The sequence below is a fragment of the Geotrypetes seraphini genome, chromosome 6 (assembly GCF_902459505.1).
Source record: "Geotrypetes seraphini chromosome 6, aGeoSer1.1, whole genome shotgun sequence".
Taxonomy (NCBI): Eukaryota; Metazoa; Chordata; class Amphibia; order Gymnophiona; family Dermophiidae; genus Geotrypetes; species Geotrypetes seraphini.
In genome coordinates, this window is record NC_047089.1 from 176,907,874 (window position 1) to 176,930,524 (window position 22,651).

Here is a 22,651-nt window from a genome sequence, read left to right on the forward strand (position 1 = left end):
CACATTATAGTGAAAACTTAACTTTTTCCCTAAAAAAACAGGGAAAAAGTTAAGTTTCCAGTATAATGAGGGGGGTTACAACCCCACAAACCCCCCACAACGCCAGCGTGATCCCTATTAAGTAAAGTGGGGGGTTCCCCACCAACGCCCCCCGTTGGAGCCCTTTAAAATACAGTTTTTCTTTGGCGCGATGAAGTCCTGCGTTCAGTTGTCCGCGCTCGGTCGTCGGCGCGCCTTTGTCCTCGCGCGCTTTAGACTATGAACCGTGGCAGAGTAGCAGCACTAACTGATTAGTTCATAATACACCTACTCTCTGCCAACCCCCCCAAACATGCCCCAGCACTAAAATATAAAATCTAGTTTATAGTGCATGGGAAGGGTGCACTGATTCTGAAATTACCTTAGGACACCTGTGTGTGTGTCCTATAGTAGTGGTTTTTAAACCTGCAGTGAGAATGGATTAGTGCTTATCACAGTTTAGTAAAAGGGTCCTTATGTATGTTGAAGAGGGGAAAAAATTATATATATATTTTGGGTTGTTTACTATGTTTCAGCTTTGATTGTTTTTCTATTTGGCTCCAAAGTTGTAAATGGCAGAATCAGTGTAATTACCCAATTAATGCTGGTCAAAAAATAGAATTAAAAAAATATAAAGCTAATCCAGAAATATATTGTTAGACCAATGAAAAGATATGGGGCTCCTTTTACAAAGCTGCGCTAGAGGTTTTAGCACGCGCGCTAGACGCTAACGCCAGCATTGAGCTGGCGTTAGTTCTAGCTGCATAGCGTGGGTTTAGTGCACGCTAAAAATGCTATCGCAGCTTTGTAAAAGGAGCCCATAAATTTTTTTTTGTTGTTTTTTGTTGTTAAAACTTACCCCCATTTTATCAAGCTGAGCAAGATGTTTTTGTATGGGCCGGCAAGGTAAGTGCTCCGATGCTCTTAGGAATTCTATGAGCATTGGAGCATTTACCGTGCCGGCTTGCGTAGCTTCATAAAAGGGGCCTTTAATCTTTATTTCCATGCAATAGGAGAAAAGCTGCTTTCTTCTTTCATTTTAGAAATGATTTTCATAAGTGCTTTCTAATGTCAGCTTGTATACTGTACTGTCATGGTGTACAAGGTGACAAATAGGCAGAATCCAAAATGCTGCACTACAGAATAGGATCTAATGTAGTTATTCTTTTTGATACCAATTTATAGACCATGCCAGATTCCAGCTCTTCTAAGGTTTTACAAAGAAATCAAACTGCTTCAGTAATCACATACTGGTTCTGAGTTTGGATAATTTCCACTAATTTAGCAAGTAAAAAAGAAAAAAATTTCTAAAGTTAACACTTTTTTGAAAGCTGTGGGACAGGATTTTTATTTTTTATTTTTAGAATGTATCCACCAAGCTGTCCGGTTATACTTAAAGGACCTAAACTTTCTGTTTGCAACATCCCTGAGGAGAGCAAAATTTCTAAACCATTCACTCACATTAGCAGTGATTTACCTCAATAAAGTGGCTTTCTGAAAGTTTCCTACAGTGAAACCAGCTAAAAGTATGTACAGTTAACTGGACCGTAAAAAGGCATTTTTTAGAAATGTGTTTTTGTTGGGAGAGAAAAATGATGTGCGTCGGTGCAAATTAGTTTCCATTGAAATTTCATTCAAGGGTGCATAATTCTTGAGTACTTTGCAGATCAATTCAGCAGGAATGTGTGTGTTTATTTTTTCACTGAAAATTAGGAACATCTAGGCCAATAGTTTGAGAATTGTTCCTTAAATAGGCTCGTCTGGCTCATTAATTAGCGATTGCAACTCTTTCTGAAAAATGCATTTGCACAAATAAAGGCAGGGTTGTAACTGGATTTGCTCCTTTTCATTTAAGGATTCTACATTTCCTATTATACTCAGAAATAAAAGAACATTGAACAGATATGATTGACCATATTAGACAATACTTATTCCAGCAAGACAGAATGTAGTTTAGGTTAAAGACATGCATATGCTTTGAAACACTATGAAGAATGCAGTAAAGCAGATTTTTTTTCCACAAAATTGGCACTTGGCACTTGTTGCCTCCCACCCACTCTCAATACTTTGCAAGTATTACACAGACACGTTGTTCTTCGACAATATGTGAATTTATTAATGGCCGCAGCCATAAATGCCCTACTACAACATCATCTACAAACATCAAATACCAACATACCAAAACTTTCACCATGCACAATTTCGATACCAATGTATATCATCATATTCATTCACCTGAACAATTTATAAATATATATATATACCATAGGCACATCATATTGCTGCATTTCAGTTCTTACACCCATCAACTGATCCATGTCCTGCCCAGCGACTCTGGCTGGGCTACCGTTGTTCTCATGGGAGAGACGTTCAAGCTGCCCCGCCATCTCCTCATCCAGTTCAAGGAGGGGCCCTCCACCTGTCGGTTGTTGAAGACTGGAGCATTGGACACTCAAATTACACGAGAGAAACAAAATTCCTGGAGGCGGTGAGGGACTGTTTCATGGAACAGCTGGCCACGGAACCAACACGAGGAGATGCCACTCTTGACCTAATCCTCAACGGGCTAGGGGGACCCGCAAAGGAGGTGGTAGTACTAGCGCCACTAGGAAACAGCGATCACAACATGATCCAGTGCAAGCTAAAAATAAGAACATCAAAGGTGAAAAGAACCACAACGACAGCACTCAATTTCAGAAAAGGAAATTACGAGGCCATGAGGAAAATGGTGAGAAAGAAGCTCAGCAACAGCTCAGGGAAGATGGAGACCGTAAAGGAAGCCTGGGCCCTACTCAAGAGCACGGTGCATGAAGCACAAAACCTGTACGTCCCCAGGTTTAGGAAAGAATCGAACAAAAACCCAGCGTGGATAACAAATGCAGTGAAAAAGGCGATAAAGGACAAGAAAACATCTTTCAGAAAATGGAAAAAGGACCCAACAAAGGACAACCAGAAGGAGCACAAAAGGCAACAAAAAGACTGTTACCGAGTGGTTAGAAAAGCAAAAAGAGAATATGAGGAGAGACTGGCGGGGGAAGCAAGAAACTTTAAACCATTCTTCAGGTATATGAAGGGGAAAACAACCAGCCAAGGAGGAAGTGGAACCATTGGACGATGGAGACAGGAAGGGAGTGGTAAAGGAGGAAAAAGAGATAGCTGACAGGTTAAACAAGTTCTTCTCGTCAGTCTTCTCGAGAGAGGACACATCCAATATCCCAGAACCCGAGGAGATCATAAACGGAGACCATGATGAAAAGCTGGTCCAACTAGAGATAAGCCGAGAGGATGTCCTCCGACAGCTAGACAGTCTGAAGAGTGACAAATCACCTGGTCCAGACGGCATCCATCCAAGGGTACTAAAAGAACTGAGAAACGAAATAGTGGAAACACTTCACCAAATATGTAACCTATCCTTAAAAACTGGAGAGATCCCAGAGGACTGTAAAATAGCAAACGTCACACCTATCTTTAAGAAGGGATCAAGAGGTGACCCGGGAAACTACAGGCCGGTGAGCTTGACCTCGGTCCCGGGAAAGATGATGGAAGCACTGGTTAAGGACACAATTTGCGAACACATAGAAAACAATGGTCAACTGAAGGCGAGCCAGCAGGGCTTCTGCAAGAGAAGGTCGTGCCTCACGAACCTACTGTACTTCTTTGAGGGAATAAACAGCCAGATGGATAAAGGGGTATCCATAGACATCATTTACCGTAACTTCCCAAAAGCCTTTGATAAGGTACCTCACGAACGACTACTCAAGAAGCTATGGAACCACGGGGTGCAAGGGGATGTCCACTGACGGATCAAACACTGGCTGGCAGGCAGGAAACAGAGGGTTGGAGTAAAGGGCCATTACTCAGACTGGCAATGGGTCACAAGCAGAGTTCCACAGGGATTGGTGCTGAGACCGCTCCTGTTCAATATATTTATTAATGACCTGGAGACGGGGACGAAATGTGAGGTTATTAAATTTGCTGATGACACCAAACTCTGCAGCAGGGTTAGAACCACGGAAGACTGTGAAGACCTACAAAGGGACCTAACGAGATTGGAAGAGTGGGCAAAAAAGTGGCAAATGAGTTTTAACATAGAGAAATGCAAGGTCATGCATGTAGGGAAAAAGAACCCATTGTTCAGCTACAAAATGGGGGGATCATTGCTAGGGGTGAGCAACCTTGAAAGAGACCTGGGGGTGATGGTGGACACAACATTGAAAGCATCGGCACAGTGTGCGATAGCCTCAAAGAAAGCAAACAGAATGTTGGGTATCATTAAAAAGGGTATCACAACCAGGACGAAGGAAGTCATCATGCCGCTATATCGTGCAATGGTGCGCCCGCACCTGGAGTACTGTGTCCAGTACTGGTCGCCATACCTCAAGAAGGACATGGCAGTACTTGAGGGGGGTCCAGAGAAGAGCGATTAAACTGATAAAAGGTATGGAAAACTTTTCATACGCTGACAGGTTGAAAATGCTGGGGCTGTTCTCCCTAGAGAAGAGGAGACTTAGAGGAGACATGATAGAAACCTTCAAAATCCTGAAGGGCATAGAGAAAGTAGACAGGGACAGATTCTTCAGACTATGGGGAACCACAAGTACTAGGGGTCACTTGGAGAAATTGAAAGGGGACAGGTTTAGAACAAATGCTTAGAAGTTCTTTTTTACCCAGAGGGTGATGGACACATGGAATGCACTTCCAGAGGTTGTGATAGGCCAGAGCACAGTACAGGGGTTCAAGGAAGGTTTAGATAGGTTCCTAAAGGATAAGTGGATTGAGGGGTACAGATAGAAACAGAGGTAGGTTATATAAATGGTCAAGAACCACTTCACAGGTCATAGACCTGATGGGCCGCCGCGGGAGAGACCGCTGTGCGCGATGGACCTCTGGTCTGACCCAGTGGAGGCAACTTCTTATGTTCTTATGTCACATGGCCTCCCCGCCGTCCAAGCCAGGAGACAAGCAAGCCTCTGAGTGCTTACCTCACTTGCTTCTTCAAGGCTATAAGTCGCCACATCTTTTGCTATCAACCACTGTAACGCAGTGTTCTTTCTTAACTGTAAGCTGTGCCTATGACCCCACTAGGATTCTTTCCGCCACAACCTGAGATAGCGAAACCTCGCTTATCTCGGGTCCCCACTAGGCGTACGGCTATGGCCCCCATACAGATTGGCCTTGAAAACAAGTACTATCCATACCCACATGTACACCCTTTGGCATCTACCCTTTGTCCATACGCTACCGCCATATGAAGGGCGCATGAGAGTGCCCCAATCGCCTGAACCCTTCACTTCAGAGACGCTCGTTCTTACCTCCCAGACACTCATGAGTACTGGACTCAACCTCCTACCTTTTTGTGGGCTCCTTTCGGTGAAACTAACCGAGTGAGCTGGTACAAGCACCAAGTCCTAAGGTCTTGGGGTAATGAGCTATCAAGCAACTATGGGTGGTAAATGATTGTGTCATGGCAATGTAGCTGATGAAGAAAGAGAAACCATGTGAGGAAAAGAAAAACTCATTAATACATGACGTATGCTGCAAGTGATGTCCGTTAGCGGATAAATCAGCTAAAGAGATCACACTCTGTATATGGTAAGAATTGGCACACCACCCCGTATGAGTGCTCCATTGACCCCTCACACCAGAGAGGCTACTGAGTAATGATCAAGGAAGCTAGGGCCGATGGCAGCTGGTGGAGCTGGTCCCACCTCCTGCCTCACATCCCACCCTATTCCAGAGTGACACTGACCGCGGACAGACAAAAGAAAGTTGACATACATTCCAGCTTGTGATGTTATCTGCAGAGCTACATCCGCCCATTGAACATCGGGAAAATTGGCCCACTGGGCAATCTAGCATGCACCATAGAATTGCTCAAATGCTGCTGTCAAGCGACCTAACATGCTGCGATCTCAAAAACTGTCTAAAGAGGAATCGATACCACTTTCACATGGTCCCTTCCCGGTTTTATGGAGTCGTGGAGGACGACAACCTTGAGAGGCAAAACTAAAACTGTTAAGACACATGAAGTATGCTACCAAGATGTTCCCCCCAAGTACCGGTATACTACCGTGAGTCCAATGTCCTAAGACCCATGACTGAACCCGTGCTTAACCTCAGCAAGAGCAAGCCAACACCACCCAATGACCCCTGACACTGCATAGCTCGACCATTGGCCGCCATGAATTCAGCCCTCACCTCCTTCAAGCCAATTCTTTTCGACTGGATCACTCTCCTCCTGTCTACCGGTGAATTTCGAATGACATCGGCCACATCCTCATCACACCCATCGTGAAAACCACATGATCCCATATCTACCATCACCAATTACGGACCTGTAGCCAACATCATCTTCTTCATCATATTGATGAAAGGGTTGATCAATATCGATCTAACACATTACCTGGAAATTCTCAATATTGCACAAATAAACTGACACAGCCTCCATTGTGGACTACTTCGCCCGCGTGCTTCATTTAGGAAATCATGCACTAGTCCTCCCATCGGCCTGAGCTGTGCATTTTACTTTTACCTAGTAGACCACAAACGTATTACTGAGCTGTCTAGATGCCATAAGCATCTCCGACCATATGTATTACTGATCCAAGTCATCAGTGAACAAGTCTGAACAAGTCTACTCCTGCTCATGGACCAATTCCCAAAGCTCGCCTCCATCACCTAACCCTGTTCACCCTATACATGTGTACACTATCCCGTGAACTTATCCAAACTAAGTCTCTATATGTACACTGATAACCTCAAATCAACCAGACACTTCATTGCCTCCATCGTCGATCAAGTAGAACAATGGCCAAACTGCAAACTAAAAACCTGAAACTAAAATATTTTTTGGACACCCCAACGAACTAATACTAAACCATCAATCAGCTTGAGGGAGAAAACTTGCCAATTAACCATTCCATAAAATCCTAGGAGTGACCTTAGATCAGCCACTGGCATTTGACGCCCCCACTGACATCTAAGTAAATTGTTGCTATGAACTATGGAAACAACGTACGCTAAAACCATACCTTGACTTTGCATCATTTCGACTATTAGTCCCCTCACTAATCCTAAGCTCACTGGACGACTGCAACCTCATCTACCAAGGATCCTACACAGCCATACAACTGATTTTGACCTGAAATTATACCCCAATACTCTAAGTGACTTACTCCTGAAACATTTGTCATACTAATCATTCAGAAGATCACTGAAAACGGTGCGTGCCTCGATCCCTTAGAATCATGGACAAACTGCAAACTAAAACTAAAAACCTGAAACTAAAATATTTAACCATCAATCAGCTTTCGAGGGAGAAACTTGCTGATTAACCCTTCCATCAGATCCTAGAAGTGAACTTAGATCAGCCTCTGCTCCCCTTCCTAGTAAAACCGTACCTCGACTTTGCATCATTTAGACTATTAATCCAATCACTAATCCTAAACTTGCTGGACTACTGCAACCTCATCTACCTAGGCTACTACACAACTACACTACACAGCCATACCACTGATTTTTGACCCAAAAATCAGACCAGAATACTCTTCAGTGACTTACTCCTTAACCATTTGTCATGCCAATCATTCCAAAGATCACTGAAAACGGTGCATGCACACATTTATTCGTTGACCACACCGATGTACTGCCAAATACCAACATGTCAGGCCAAATATTATCAACTCACCTGAGCTGCAGTGCTGTACCAACATGAAACAGGCAATAGCCTCCCATATAGGGGTCCCTCCCCCCTGCCACGTGGACCGTCCGACGCCCACTAAGCATTTGGCGCACCTGCCTAACCTGTCCATCAGACTGCAGCGTCATCTTAGAGCGGACAGAACATCTACTGCCTACCTGGCATGCCTTGTGTGGTGCCTGACGCTCAAGTGAGATGTCCTCTTCCGCCCGGTGCGCCGAACATGGTGCAGTGTCAACCAAACTGAAAGATGGTGGCTGCATGCATTTGGGAAAGCGAAACACACTAAAACCCCAGTGCACTGAGGCATGCAAGGACGCTGCCCCTGGGAGAAGATCCCAGCTCTAACCTTATGTACCCCGCACTGAGCACTGCATATGGACGCAGGCCCCTCCGATCGACCGCTCTAGAAAAGGCAGCCACTCTGACTCACCTTGATTACCTGCCATCGGATGTAGGCCCCTTCGATCGCACCCCCGGTGCCCCTGGAGCTGCGGCAAGCAGCCACCAGCTGCAACGTGGACTTTTTCGGTGGGCAAAGTGCAGGGAAATAATGCCGCAATGCTTCACCAAAACCATTGGGTCCGCCCGGCAGCAGGGAGCACTAACTAAACCCACCCAGGGAAAAGCAGCCTCCCCAACCGCCTACCTTACATTGCCCTGCTACAGCAAACACCGCAACGCTCCCATGGCAAGGGCTGAACTGTGGCTTCCCCAACAGTTCGGGTCGCCTCCCTCCGCTCACCCCACCCCCATACCTAGGTCCCTGATCCAAATTGGTCCATGACCCTGATTGCCCCCCCCCCCTTCCTGGAACTATTTCTCTCTACCCCGATTTCCCCTCCCTCCCTTTCCTTCCCCCCCTAGGCAACGGCCTCGGCCAGTTTGTCACCGCTGCCCCCTATATACGGTGGAGCGCTTGTCCTTTTGTTTGACAACATAATGCACACACCCATACAATGCAATTATTTTCCAATCCTTCTGCATGTGTGTGTGTGCTTGTACATGCGTGTATGTGTTTCTGCTTGGGTTAGAAATATGGGGGATGGCTTGAAAGAATTGTTTCCCAAACATTCCTTTGGTTTGGAAAGAATAATAAAATAGTGAAGACAAAATACATTTAATGGCTTTTATAGAAGTAACTGAGCAAGTGAACATTTCACTTTTCCACATAGTCCCCATGTAAGAAGACACATTTGTTGTATCGCTCAACTAGCTTCTACATTCCTGTAGAGAAGAAGTTTTTTGGCTGCTCCTGAAGCCAGGTGAGCACCGCTTCCTTTACTTCATCATGCTTTGTCTTTTGCTCTCCGGGTCGCAGGTATGCACTAATGTCTTGTACCTGGTGTCAGTTCTCTCCAGAATGCATGGATCTTCTTCATACCATCTCAGGAACTGGGTCGCAACCTCCACATGCTGTTGCTTGTGTGCAAATTAGTAATCTGTTGGGGAACCCATCGTGCGCAGATCTCCCTGTATCCCAAGTCATCATGCATTATGGTAAATACAGATTCATAGCTGATATCCAAATATACAGCCAACTGAGAAACCATTTGTTGTCGGTCTTCTCGAACCAAGACATCTGCCCTGTCAATGTGCTCTTGTGTGCCCAATATTGATGGGCGACCAGAATGACCTTTGTCAGTTATACCTGTTCTTCCTGCTTTAAACCTTTTTCACCACATACATCTTTCATTGATTTATGGTACTTTGAACATACTGAGTCAATTTTCACAAGTTTCACTCTCTGCTCAAAGAAAGTGCACTACTGCACGTTGTTCTTCGATGGTACAATCTTGCAATGGAGCGTCCTTGTTTCTGACCTCATGGCTGCCACACGACTAAAGGTCAAGGAATGCACTGTGCATGGACAAGCTATCCAACAGGCAATGTACGAGTACATATGTTGCATTTTGCTAGCTCTGTTCTGGTTATCACATAATTTAACAATTGCCTTTAATTTTTGATTTGATCCCACATATTTAACCATGATGATCAGACTATTATGTCATTCAAGAAGGTCTGATCATATGACTCTTCTGATAATCCAGGATCACTGAGCAAGTGTATGCTAGTAATTCCCGTGGTATACCAAATTGTGTAAAATGCTACCATATTTTACAATTGTTTTATAACTTCCCCCAAGAGATCACTAAAGATAGCCCATATACCATCCTGTAGAAATCACTAGCCCATCCCTAATCAGAAAAAGAATGCATTTCCTATTAATTTAAATTTTCTCTGCAGTTGTGTGGTCATTTTCAATTAGTAATATGCCAACTCTAAAATTTGCTTTAGAATAACAAGGATATTTACCATGCAGCAGGGAAATTTTAAGATATTTCAGATTATTTGAGAGCCATTAACAAGATACTGTAAAGATTGAAATTACTGCATAGAATAAATATTATTTTTTTCCCTTTTGTTCAAACATGTCCAGGGTGGGGGGATATTTCATGATTTATTTTGCTTATGAATAATTGTAGGGTATAAGGGAGGGGGAATATTTGATGATATATTAAGTGATGTTAAAGTATAAAATGATTGTATTTTATGTTACACTTATTGTGAGTTTTAAAAATGAATAAAGATTTATTAAAAATAAAAATAACTTGAGAAGCATATAGGGGGACTAAAACTATGCCAGGGTAGACCTGGCGGCATGTGCGGATCACCGGACTTGATGGACCCAGGCTCTGATCCAGAGATGGCAATTCTTATGTTCTTATGAAGAATGAAGGGACATCATGCAATTTTACTTCAAACTGGACCAGAGGTTCTTAGAATGTTTTCCCCCCAAAGATTAGAAAATGGGAACAACCCTTTAGCACATGTGGCTCAGTATGTGTGGTACTAGATTATTTTAAAGAATAACAAAAATACACTTTTTTTCATGAAACTTAACATTTACATTGGTAGTGAATGAAAGTGGTTGAAAATATACTGTACTTATCAATCATCACATGGGGTTATAATCTCCTCAGATACCGATATTGATCTTATTTGCTTTCTATTTGACTCCAACATAGATTTTGAATGATTTTCAGTGTTAAGGGGAAAAACACTTTCATTATGTTTCTTGGCTTCATTGTCTCACTAGAAAGCATGTAACCACCCTTACTAGTTGCTTTCTGAGAAAATTGAATTAAGCAGCAATTTCTGTGCAAAGTGTGTTTATTTTAATTATCACCAGTTTTGGCATTTCTAGTTTTCTGCATGTGCATATGACAGAGTGAATCGTCTTCTCCAGGAGCAAAGATTGTTGCTCTTTGCAAACTGTGAGGACTTAGTCAAACAAATCTGGCAGGCATCTAATGGTGTGTGATTTGGAGTGCAATGTGTAGTCTGGCCAAACTATATATTCACACATAGCCCCAGCTGAATGCTAAGGGGTTAGGGGAAGAGAGAGATGAATCGTTGAAGGTGATGGTTATGAGTGTAGGTTTGTAACTCTGTGGTGTTTGAGATATGTGTAAGAAGAAAGAAAAACTTGATCCAGTGGAATGGGTTAGCACCAAGTTGTATGCTAGAATTGATTTCGATACCAACTCTTTAAATGTTACCTATGGGATGATATGTTACACTTTCCAGATCCCAAAGGATTAAAATATCAATTTTTACTTTGAGCTTTTTCATGCACCATTTGGAATTCAGTCTCTATTCATGCTAAAAAAAAAATACAGAACTATTTAGTTTTTAGGAAAGCGCTAAAATCTTTCAAGAAATTTTTAAAAATATAATCTGTATTTACAGGGTTTTTTTTATTTGGTAAAATCAATTTTTAACTTCCAGGGATTGCCTAGTTTACATGTTTATAATCCACATAGAACTCATGAGGTATTTGCAGAATATTAAATAATTTTTGTAATGCAATGTAATCAACCTAGCATTTAGGCAGCATATAAATAAATAAACAAACAAATAAAAACATAAGAACATAAGAATTGCGCTGCTGGGTCAGACCAGTGGTCCATCGTGCCCAGCAGTCCGCTCACGCGGCGGCCCTTTGTCTAAGACCAGAGTCCTAACTGAGACTAGCCCCATCAGCGTATGTCCTTGTTCAGCAGGAACTTGTCTAACTTTGTTTTGAATCCCTGGAGGGTGTTTTCCCCTATGACAGACTCTGGAAGATTGTTCCAGTTTTCTACTACTCTCTGGGTGAAGAAGAACTTCCTTACATTTGTATGGAATCTATCCCCTTTCAATTTTAGATAGTGCCCTCTCGTTCTCCCTACCTTGGAGAGGCTGAACAACCTGTCCTAATCTACCAAGTCTATTCCCTTCAGTACCTTGAATGTTTCGATCATGTCCCCTCTCAATCTCCTCTGTTCGAGGGAGAAGAGGCCCAGTTTCTCTAATCTTTCGCTGTACGGTAGTTCCTCCAAACCTTTAACCATCTTAGTCGCTCTTCTCTGGACCCTTTCGATTAGTACCGTGTCCTTTTTCATGTACGGCGACCAGTGCTGGACGCAGTATTCCAGGTGAGGGCGCACCATGGCCCGGTACAGCGGCATGATAAACAGGGAATCTTTCTCCCACAATACCATCTCCTGTAGTTAAGGTCCTGATATATGCTTCTCTTTTCCCTCCCCCTCCCCTACACACACACACACACACACACTTTTGCATGTATCTTAGACTTCTGAATTCACTCCTTATTTCAACAGGCAGAGTGGTGCAAAAAACTTCTGACTTTCACATGTACTTTACACAAGACACTAGCAAAATACTAGTCTAGTCTCTCGTCTTCGGTTTATATACCGGATCATCTCGTAACAGAGCTCGACTCGGTTCACAAATAATTAAAGACCAGAATACATAAAAATGAGAACATGAAAAAGAGAATGTTAAAGTACTATCAATTCGTTAGTTCAATAGGTAAGCCATTTAGATATTGTGTAAACAGCAGAGTTTTTAGGACTTTGCAAAATTGTTGTAGCTGACCTATCAGTCTAAGAGTCAGGAAGTCTGTTCCAAGTTTCTACCAGTTTGAAAACAAAGGATTGACTAAGCTTCCTGACAGATTTGATTCCCCTAAAGGAGGGGAACGATAGTTTATATTTCTGTGTAATCCTCGAGCGGCAAGATCTAGAAGTATTCCAACATAAGGGGACTAAAGGATCAAATATTCCATAGAGAAGCTTAAAAATAACACACGCACATTTGAACTGGGTGGCCAGCATTACTCTGCGACACTGCAAATCTTGCTGGGGAAAGTAGGATTTGCTGGAATGTGATGAATTTGATGAGCTGTGCTAATTCGACACCGATTAGCATCAAGGGGTTTGAATTTTGTGAGTTGAGCAAGTTCGACACCGAATAGCTCCAAGGTTTATGGTTGTTAAGCTACACTGAATTATTTATGTATGAAAATATATTTATATGAATTCATTGATGGATAAGTTTAATAAAGCTGCAGCCCATGCTTTGCCATTACTAAGTGTTATGTGTCTTTATTTGGTGATTTTTATATGAAGAGTGATGCGAATGCCAGTGTTATTATTTTCAACAGTATCATGCATTCAGGTACCACATAGCAATGGGAAAGAAATGCCACAGATTTAAATATTTAGAAAAATGGAGAAAAGACCTCAGTGTCATGGTGAATTTAATCCTCTGGATAAGACAGCATCAATAAGAATTTTGAAGGTGCAGGCACATCCTTGGTCTAGAAAAACTCCATTCTATATCATTCCTTATTTGAGTAAAATCGTTGAGCAAATGAATAGCATATACAGTACACTCTAATAGCTAAATATCATAAGTCCTCCAAAAACTCAAAGCAAAGAAAGAAACAAAAACTTATCTTCAGCAGAAATACTTCCACACGTTATGTGGGCAGGATGCAGCAAAGAGGTGTTCACACAGAGCCGGATGATCCAACTCCAAAATATACTCATCAACAGACCCCCCCCCCCCTTCAGCAAACTGCATTTCTGACTAAGACTGACCATCATATATGGACCTAATTTTGCCTACAGCTGTAAGCATAAAAAAAAGCTGACTGTGGCTGGCTAAATACTGAAAAGAGCATATATAATAAATGCACAAGGCCAGTTTAGATTTCAATGTCACCTTCTCACATTTATTTTGAAAAAGAAATGTCTTTTTGCAATTTATTTTAGAACAGAACTGAAACTTGTTTATAGCTGCAATGTGAGATCCTTGCCTATCCTAGAACACATTTTAAACTGGTTTACTAATGATTTCAAGCATCTTGAGGAAAAAGTGAAATGAAATCTTAACATTCAAACCTGTTTTTCTCTAACGTATCTTTCATCTTATTACTAATAAGTGATATATCCTGTGCTGCTAGGGTGACCATGGCAACGGTTTGTAATTGAATTGCTCACTAAATTATTGCACAAAACCCACCTGCCATTCTGACAGGCAACCAGAACTGTTTCATGCTGCTGTTTCTGAATAAGCTCAGGTTAAATTTATGTCATGAACACATTTTTTTTGGCAACCTTTGTTTTACTGTTGACTTCAGGGCCTCCTGAAGCGGTAGTCTATATTTTAACAGAGAAATTTACGTTCAGAGAAATATTGATGGTCAAATCTCAGTGATGTTGGGTGAGACACAGTTCTGATTTATTCTCTGTGTCTTCCATTTAATAATTTTAAAGATATATTTTTTTTTCTTTCATGAATTTCATCATTAAGCAATTTTGCTGCTAAAATCCAGCAATTCAGCTCATGTATGTGTATGAGGGTTTCTGAGTTTAAAGTAATAAATCTATGTGGTTTAATAATTTTACACTTCTCGCTTTAATTACTTATTTTAAAGGCATACTTTTTTAAAAAATTACTATTTTCAACTAGTTTTTCTTGATGTCTTTGATTATATGCATTTTGCATTTCTTCTTAAAATACCATATTACAAATTAATATTTTTGTGATACTCTTTTTGTACTGGTAAATATTTTTTCTTGATTTTTTTCAAACATACTGGTTTTGAATTCTCTTTTTTTTCCCTTTATTCTTTTCATTATGACCATCAGGAGCCAACACAAAGAGACAAGCAGATGATATAACCAATAATGATCGTGGGGAAGATGAAGGTATTTTTTTTTTATGCTCAACACTGATGCATGAATCTTAACTTTTTTAAAATTTCATCGTGATTTTTTTACCCTTCTTGAACAGCACTGTTTACTGTGCATTTTTATTTTCTTCTAGTTTGGAAGTCTTTCCATTTTTTTGTAACCCACATTTGCATATAGATGACTGTAATTCTGTTGTTTGATAAGTGAAAAGGTTATTGTTAAATATTTGTGATGTGAGCAGCATAATAAATATTATTTGCAACTGAATGTTTTATTTCCACATATGAAGAACAGAGGAATTTAAAAAATGTTTTTGTTCTATATTTGATTTGATTCCTTTTTCATGCAACATAGAATCACAGAACATAGATGTCTATTTGGCATTATTTTTTCATATCTAGTTAGAGGAATCTCTATAATGTAACTGCCGTACATTTTTCTGATACTGTCCTCTAAAAAGGATAGTAATTTCCTGTTTTTCTTACTATTGTAGCTATATATTTTATTATATAATAATTTACCTGGTTTGCTGTTATGATACTAAGGGCTCCTAGCGTTTTTAGCACACACAGGAAATTACCGCGCGCAATGCTTCTAAAACTAATGCCAGCTCAATACTGGCGTTAAGGTCTAGCACGCGCTACAATGTAGCACGCGCTATTCGGTGCGTTAAAGCCCTAGCGCACCTTGGTAAAAGGAGCCCTAAGAAAAAGGTTTGAAATGTGATGAAAGAATGATCATGCTGCCTATCTAATCTGGTCATCCACAGCAACTGCTCAATTCTACTTTCTGGGTAGACTAGGTATTTAACCACTTAGGAGAAATTCATGAAAGGACTCCTTTTTTTTTAGCGCATGCTACATTGCCATGCGCGCTAACCCCGTGCTACGCACCAAGAACTAATGCCAGCTCAATGGCACTGCAGCACACGCTAAGCGTGCGCTAAAAAACGCTAGCACAGCTTAGTAAAAGGAGCCCTAAGTGTGTTAGCATGCGCTAACCGCTAAAGAAGCCCATAAAAATATAATGGCCATCTTTAGCTGTTAGCACATGCTAACATGATTATGTGTGCTTAACACCCTTTCATGAATTACCCTCTTAATGGTGACATTCAAACTGCTATCCAGTTAAGTCCCTTCCTCTCCTCTAGAGCTTCACTGTGCTTGTCTCATGCCTTCTTGAATTCAGATATTATTCATGACTCTACTACCTCCACTGGGAGGCTATTTCATCCATCCAGCATCCTTTCTGTAAAATATTATTTCATATTATTTCATTAAATTACTCTTGAATGAATCCCTTTTCACTATCACTTCATTTCTATGCACTGGAGATATTTTAATGTCTCTACTATATTTCACTTTTCCTGCCTTTCCTCAACTATATGCATGTTTAGATCTTTAAGTCTGCCCCTATATGCTTTATGACAAGGACTAGGGAACATATTAGTAACAAGCTTATATCCATCATAAGATGTGGTCTCTGAAATTATATACAGTATTCCAAATGAAGTCTCACGAGAGACTTAGCAGAGACAATATCACCTCCTTTTTCCTGCCAGCCATTCCTCTCCCTATATAGCCAAATATGTTTCTGACTCGTGCTGTCATCTTATCTACCTGTTTAGCCACAATAAAGGTCATTAGATATGACCACCGCATTGCACTCAGGCACAGAACTTCACCCCGAAACTGAATGCTCCCTTGGGTTTTTGAAACTATATTTTCTAGCATTAAACCTTAGTTTCAAAATCTATACCATTGCTTAAACTTTATTAGATTCCTTCTCATATTTATCACATCTTTCTTGGTTTGGTATCATTACATTACATTACATTAGAGATTTCTATTCCGCCATTACCTTGCAGTTCAAGGCGGATTACAAAAGAGTTAAAAAACGGAGGGTTACAATGGAAGAACATTTGTCCTTTCTAGAGAAGTAAAGAGTAGGTTATGTAGTTTCTGTGTGGTGGGAAGAGGGAGGGGAGAAGGACGGTAAGTTTGAAGTTAGGGCTGTTTCAGGAATTTCTTGAAGAGTATAGTTTTTATTTCTTTTCTGAACGTCTTGTAGTCTGGTGTCATTATCAGTAGATATAATTAGGAGTCACATCTTGATACATTCTCTAACCTAAGCCAGAGAAGGATTTCATTACTAGGATAATTTACAGTAAAATAGAACTAAAAGTGTAGCTTTGACTTTGGCCAAAACTCCATTGTATACATAAAAATTATTTTTCAAAGGTAGAATGCATCAAATCAATTGTTGAGTATTTTCATTAAAAATCAATCAAACAAAAAAACATTAAAGGAAGAAAATTATAATAGGAAAATGTTATATTATATGATACATGAATTCTTTAAAGGGGCATTGTGGCCCCGATTCTGCATAGTGCGTTCCGATGGTAGGCAGCTGTAGGCATAAGCAGCTGTAGACAATCAGGAGGCATGTTTTCTAAAAAAAAAAAATGCTCCCCAGGCAGGCTGCCTATATTGAAGGCGCCTCCAGGAGCATAGGGAGACCTGCAAGCCTGCCTAAGTTCGCCTAAGGCTAGGCAGTAGCCTTAGACGAACCTAGGTAGCCCTACGCATCTCCCTAGTAGAGCGGGAGACGTATACCATGTAGGCCAGCAAAATGCTGGCCTGCATGGTAAGTAGATGCAGCCACTATACTTAATCACGGCAAGGGATCTCCCTGCCGCAATTAGAATAGCAGCTGCGACTACGGCCGCCAGTCTCCCTTCTCCCTCCCCGACAATCGTGGCAGGAGGGTGCCCAACCCCTCTTACCCTCAGAACCCACAATCGCCAGCAGGAAGGTACTCAACCCTTCCTGCCAGTAGCCCCCCCCCTCCAGAAGATAGCGGCCATGTCTAAAGTATAGCGACCGTGTCTAAAGTAACCCGATTCTGTAACCGGCATCTACAACATGGATGTCGGTTACAGAATCAGGTTTATTTTGGGCGGCTGTAGGTCCTATACATAATCCGGGCCTGTGAGTCTACTGTATTTAGTAAATGGATTTCACATTCTTATTTCAAATTATCTTATCCTAATATATCATAAATCTTGTAGAAAAGACTATTAAGACTGATGTACCAAGTTTGTCTATAAATTATATCTTTGCATAGTGCCTTAAAGCTTAAAGGAAGACTAGAGCAGGAATCTCACAAAGATAAAATGATCTTGTATGTAGGAACTTTCCCGAAAATTCAAGCATAGATCTATTTTGAAATATTTAACAGAAATCTAGGGTTCCTTTTATCAAGCAATGGTAGAGCCTTTTATCAAGGTCTAGTGAGGTAAATGCTCCAACACTCATAGGAATTAAATGATGGTTGGAGCATTTACCTTGCCAATTCATGGTAAAAAGCTCTACAGTGGTTTAATAAAAGAGACCCATAGTTAGCCAAATTACAAACTCAAATGTTATTGGACCTTGGGGTGATAGTGTCCGAAGATCTAAAGGCGAAAAAACAGTGTGACAAGGCGGTAGCTGCTACCAGAAGGATGCTAGGCTGTATAAAGAGAGCTTTAGCCAATAGAAGGAAGAAGGTGTTCATGCCCCTCTACAAGTCATTGGTAAGGCCCCACTTGGAGCATTGTGTTCAATTTTGGAGACCGTATCTGGCAAAGGACATAAGAAGATTTGAAGCGGTCCAGAAGAGGGCGACGAAAATGATAGGAGGCTTGCGCCAGAAGACGTATGAGGAGAGACTGGAAGCCCTGAATACATATACCTTAGAGGAAAGGAGGGACAGGGGAGATATGATTCAGATGTTCAAATACTTGAAGGGTATTAACGTAGAACAAAATCTTTTCCAGAGAAAGGAAAATGGTAAAACCAGAGGACATAATTTGAGGTTGAGGGTTGGTAGATTCAAGAGCAATGTTGGGAAATTCTACTTTACGGAGAGGGTCGTGGATGCCTGGAATGCGCTCCCGAGAGGGGTGGTGGAGAGGAAAACTGTGACTGAGTTCAAAGAAGCATGGGATGAACACATAGGATCTAGAACCAGAAAATAATATTAAATATTGAACTAAGGCCAGTACTGAGCAGACTTGCATGGTCTGTGTCTGTATATGGCCGTTTGGGGGAGGATGGGCTGGAGAGGGCTTCAATGGCTGGGAGAGTTTAGATGGGCTGGAGTAGGTTTTAATGGAGATTTCAGCAGTTGGAACCCAAGCACAGTACCGGATAGAGCTTTGGATTCTTGCCCAGAAATAGCTATGAAGAAAAAATTTAAAAAATTTAAATTGAATCAGGTTGGGCATTCGGGTCCTTATCTGTCGTCATCTACTATGTTACTATGTTATCTGAGCATTCTCTCTTCCTTAGTGTGTGCTTATCATTTGACTCAGTCAATTAGTATTGGAATCAAATGCAGTGTGCAAAATCTTCTGACCATGGGTGTGTGAACTTGAGTAGGCATTGTGAAAGATCAGTTGACACCAGACAAGCAATGTCAATCGTCTTTGAAATTCCACCATCATTTTTCAAGAGTACACTGGCCACAGCCAATCAAACTTAGTATAGCTATTCCCAAAGCTATTCAGTGTTGCTATGAGTGCAGTTTGTAATGTATTATAAAAGATTTAGGGATTTATCTAAAGTTGTAGTTGTCCCCTCCCCAGGCAGCAGGGGACAGTAGACCAATCTGTGAAAACTTCATGTCCCAGAAGGCCCTTATTTGGCAGCATTTCTGAGTCAGAGGGCGGGACTTACAGAGATAAATACTTCTGCCCCAGGCTCAATTTATTACAGGGAGGTCCTAGAGGGAGCAGAGTCCAGAGGAAAAAGAGAGAAAAGGAAGGTCTTGACTTGATAATCTAAACTGTTCCCTTGTCAGCTGAGGTAAGCCTTGGCTGAAAGAGATAAGGCTGCTACCCATGTGTTTGGGGTGTAGCACCTGTTAGCCAAGGGAAACCTGTTTTTGTTCCCATGACTCAGAACCACAATTCTATTTTCTATTAGTTAAAAGTACAACCATTCCCTGTGCCTTTGAGGGAAACAGGCAGGGCCGGTGTGACAATAGACACTTTTTGTTCCCTCGCAAAGCATGTCCAGAGTTATGTGGCAGGAGTCTCTCTGCTACAGCACTTGTTCTCCCCTGTTACATGCATATACTGCACCCCTTTGAATTAGAAAGTGCTCATTTATGAAACTCAACCAGTTGCTTCCATACAATATTTGACTGAAGCGCGGTTTTTAGCATCAGCTGCGGTGGTAACAGTTCTGATGCTCATAGGAATTCTATGAGCATTGGAGCTGCTACCCCTGTGGCCGGTGCTAAAAACCACACTACGTTTTTGTAAAAGGGGGGTACCCCCTCTTTTACAAAGCCACACCAACAGTTGCCACTGCGGTAACTGCTCCAAAATCCACAAAGATTTAAAGGGCTTCTAAATCATTAATTATTTTAACAATTTGGCAATGAACTGATCTTGCTGAGCTAATATGAAATATATATGTAATTTCATGTTTTGCTGCTAAAATATTTATGTGAATGTTTCATCTCAAACTCAGCAGTGGGTTTTCAAATAAACTTAATATATCCATTATTAGGCATGAAACTGCAATGAAAATGAATGTATGCATTAATTTATTGTAAAACACTCAGATATGCGATTGTTAATGATGGATATTTCATGATATCATGTTAGTCATTTTGTAATATGATTTATTTTACAGTGCTCTTTAATATATATCCCTAATAAACAGATATCATTCATATTAGGAGTTCATTAGAAAATCAATGCTTCTGTGTAGAAACTTTTCAGCCAACCTCTGCCCCCCTCAGGCCCATTAGCATAATGCCACAAGATAGACAAGGCTTACCCCCTCACCCCCCTCACCCCCCATCATAACCACATCAATGTCCCAACTGCCTATATCGTGTCACACTTTTACTATCTTTTTATCACCATCTCTTATCCAATGTTCTTATCTTTATAGTGTAACTAGTGGTTCTTTCACTTCATGGCTTGGCTTGCCACCTGGACATTAACACCTTTTTTGTAACATGTAACACATAAACTCAAGGACTCTTTCCCCCCCCCCCCCAACTTCAGTTTTGCTGTTTTTGGCTTCTTCTTGAGGGGATGCCCACTACAATGCACAAACACAACAATGTTAAAAATCCCAAATTTTAAATAACCCTATCAAACTCCTTACTACTTAATAATCAATTCTATCTAACACAATACATTTAAATATTACTGATCTTGCTATTACCTTAGGAGAATAATCCAAACCCATTCTGAAAGCTACATTGTTAGTGGCTCACTGAGCCAAATTACCAGAGCTTTTAAATCCTGCCTGTCCAAACAGTCCCGACAATACTGGCCTCACCCTACTGCATACGGACTGTCATCCACGCTGGCTGATTGCCTACAGGATGTGCCTCTCGTGGCGAGAGGCACATCCCGTAGGAATTCAGCTGGCGCAAATGACTCTCCTACTGGCCGGCGTCTCTCCTCCTCTCCCCACACCTCCTGGATCCCTCCACCGAAGCGGGTCACAGCCAGATGGGCCTCCGTGCATGCATGGATGTTGGCGTGATAATGTCACACGTGTGTGTGATGTCATCACGTCAACGTCCACACACTTCCGGGTGCCTTCCGGCTGGGGCACTGGATTTAGTGTGCAACTGGCCGGAAAGTTTGCGAGACACTGCTTTATGCACACAGTCACCTAATGCTCTTTAATATTTATTTATTTATTTAAAACATTTTTTAATAACATTTATAAATCACCTAATGTTCTTTAGTATGCTCTGCTATTACTTTAATTTCACACTTATCTCATTCCTCCAAACCTTTCAGCCTACCTGACTTCACACTCAATCCAATGTTTACTCCTCATCAGGCAAATGTTGCTTGAAATGCCCCTTAGTGCCCCAGTAGAAAACAATATTCTCTCAGGATTCATAATATATAATACTTGCCATATTACATTGTGATTAATACAATCTGAAAATCAGTATAAAAAGCCTACTCAATACTTTCTATTATAAAGTTTTATATATTGATTGTTCAATCACTTAAACATGAATAAAATGAGGAGAGAAAACCTTATTTAAACCTGCGTCATTATATATCAACCTTCTAGAATTAAAGGCCTTTCAAAATGTTCTCATCACTTTCAAAATGCTCTGTCCAATCACGTTGTCCTAGTTCGAACGAACAACCAAGTTGCGATGTATTACATCAACAAACAGGGCGGTACGGGCTCTCTCCGCCTTTGTCAAGAAGCCCAATGCATTTGGATTTGGACCATTCCTTGCAACGTATTTCTAAAGATTATATATGTTCAAAGGAAACAGAATATCCTGGCCGATAAGCTCAGCAGATTCCTCTGGTCACATGAGTGGACCCTCAACTCCAGAGTACTCCATCACATTTTCCAGTTTGGGGGAATTCCTCATATAGACCGGTTTGCATCTCCCTTCAGTCACAAGCTGCCTCAGTTTTGCTCTAGACAATACTCTTCATAACATCTCAAGGCTGATGCATTCATTCGGGATTGGATGAACAAATTACTATATGCATTTCCACCAATCCCACTCATTCTGAAGACCTTGATCAAACTCAAGAAAGAATCAGCCACCATGATCCTGATAGCTCCTCAGTGGCTCAGTCAACCTTGCTTCTCCCTTCTACTTCAGCTGACTGTTGAGGATCCAATTTCACTACAGGTCTTTCCATTTCTACTCAGTCAGAGTCACGGATCCTTGTTACATCCCAATCTGTAGTCTTTACACTTGACAGCTTGGTACCTTTCGGTGTAACTACAACATATTTGATCTTTCTGATCCTATTCAAGCTATTATTGCTGCATCCAGAAAACCATCTACCCAGCAATTGCTTTCAACAAAGTGGTGTTCTCTT

The 22,651-nt window shown here is 41.3% G+C and overlaps 1 protein-coding gene across 4 annotated transcripts in view; it reads left to right on the forward strand.

Moving 5' to 3' along the window:
* NLGN4X (neuroligin 4 X-linked) overlaps positions 1-22,651 on the forward strand; it is a 423,295-nt gene that overhangs the window by 168,003 nt on the left and 232,641 nt on the right. For 3 of the 4 annotated variants that reach the window (XM_033949828.1, XM_033949830.1, XM_033949829.1), the window contains one exon: positions 14,722-14,781. The exons of the other annotated variant lie outside the window; for it this stretch is intronic. In XM_033949828.1, coding sequence (XP_033805719.1) covers positions 14,722-14,781 — 60 coding nt within the window. The remainder of the gene's footprint in view (positions 1-14,721; positions 14,782-22,651) is intronic. 4 annotated transcript variants of the gene reach the window in all.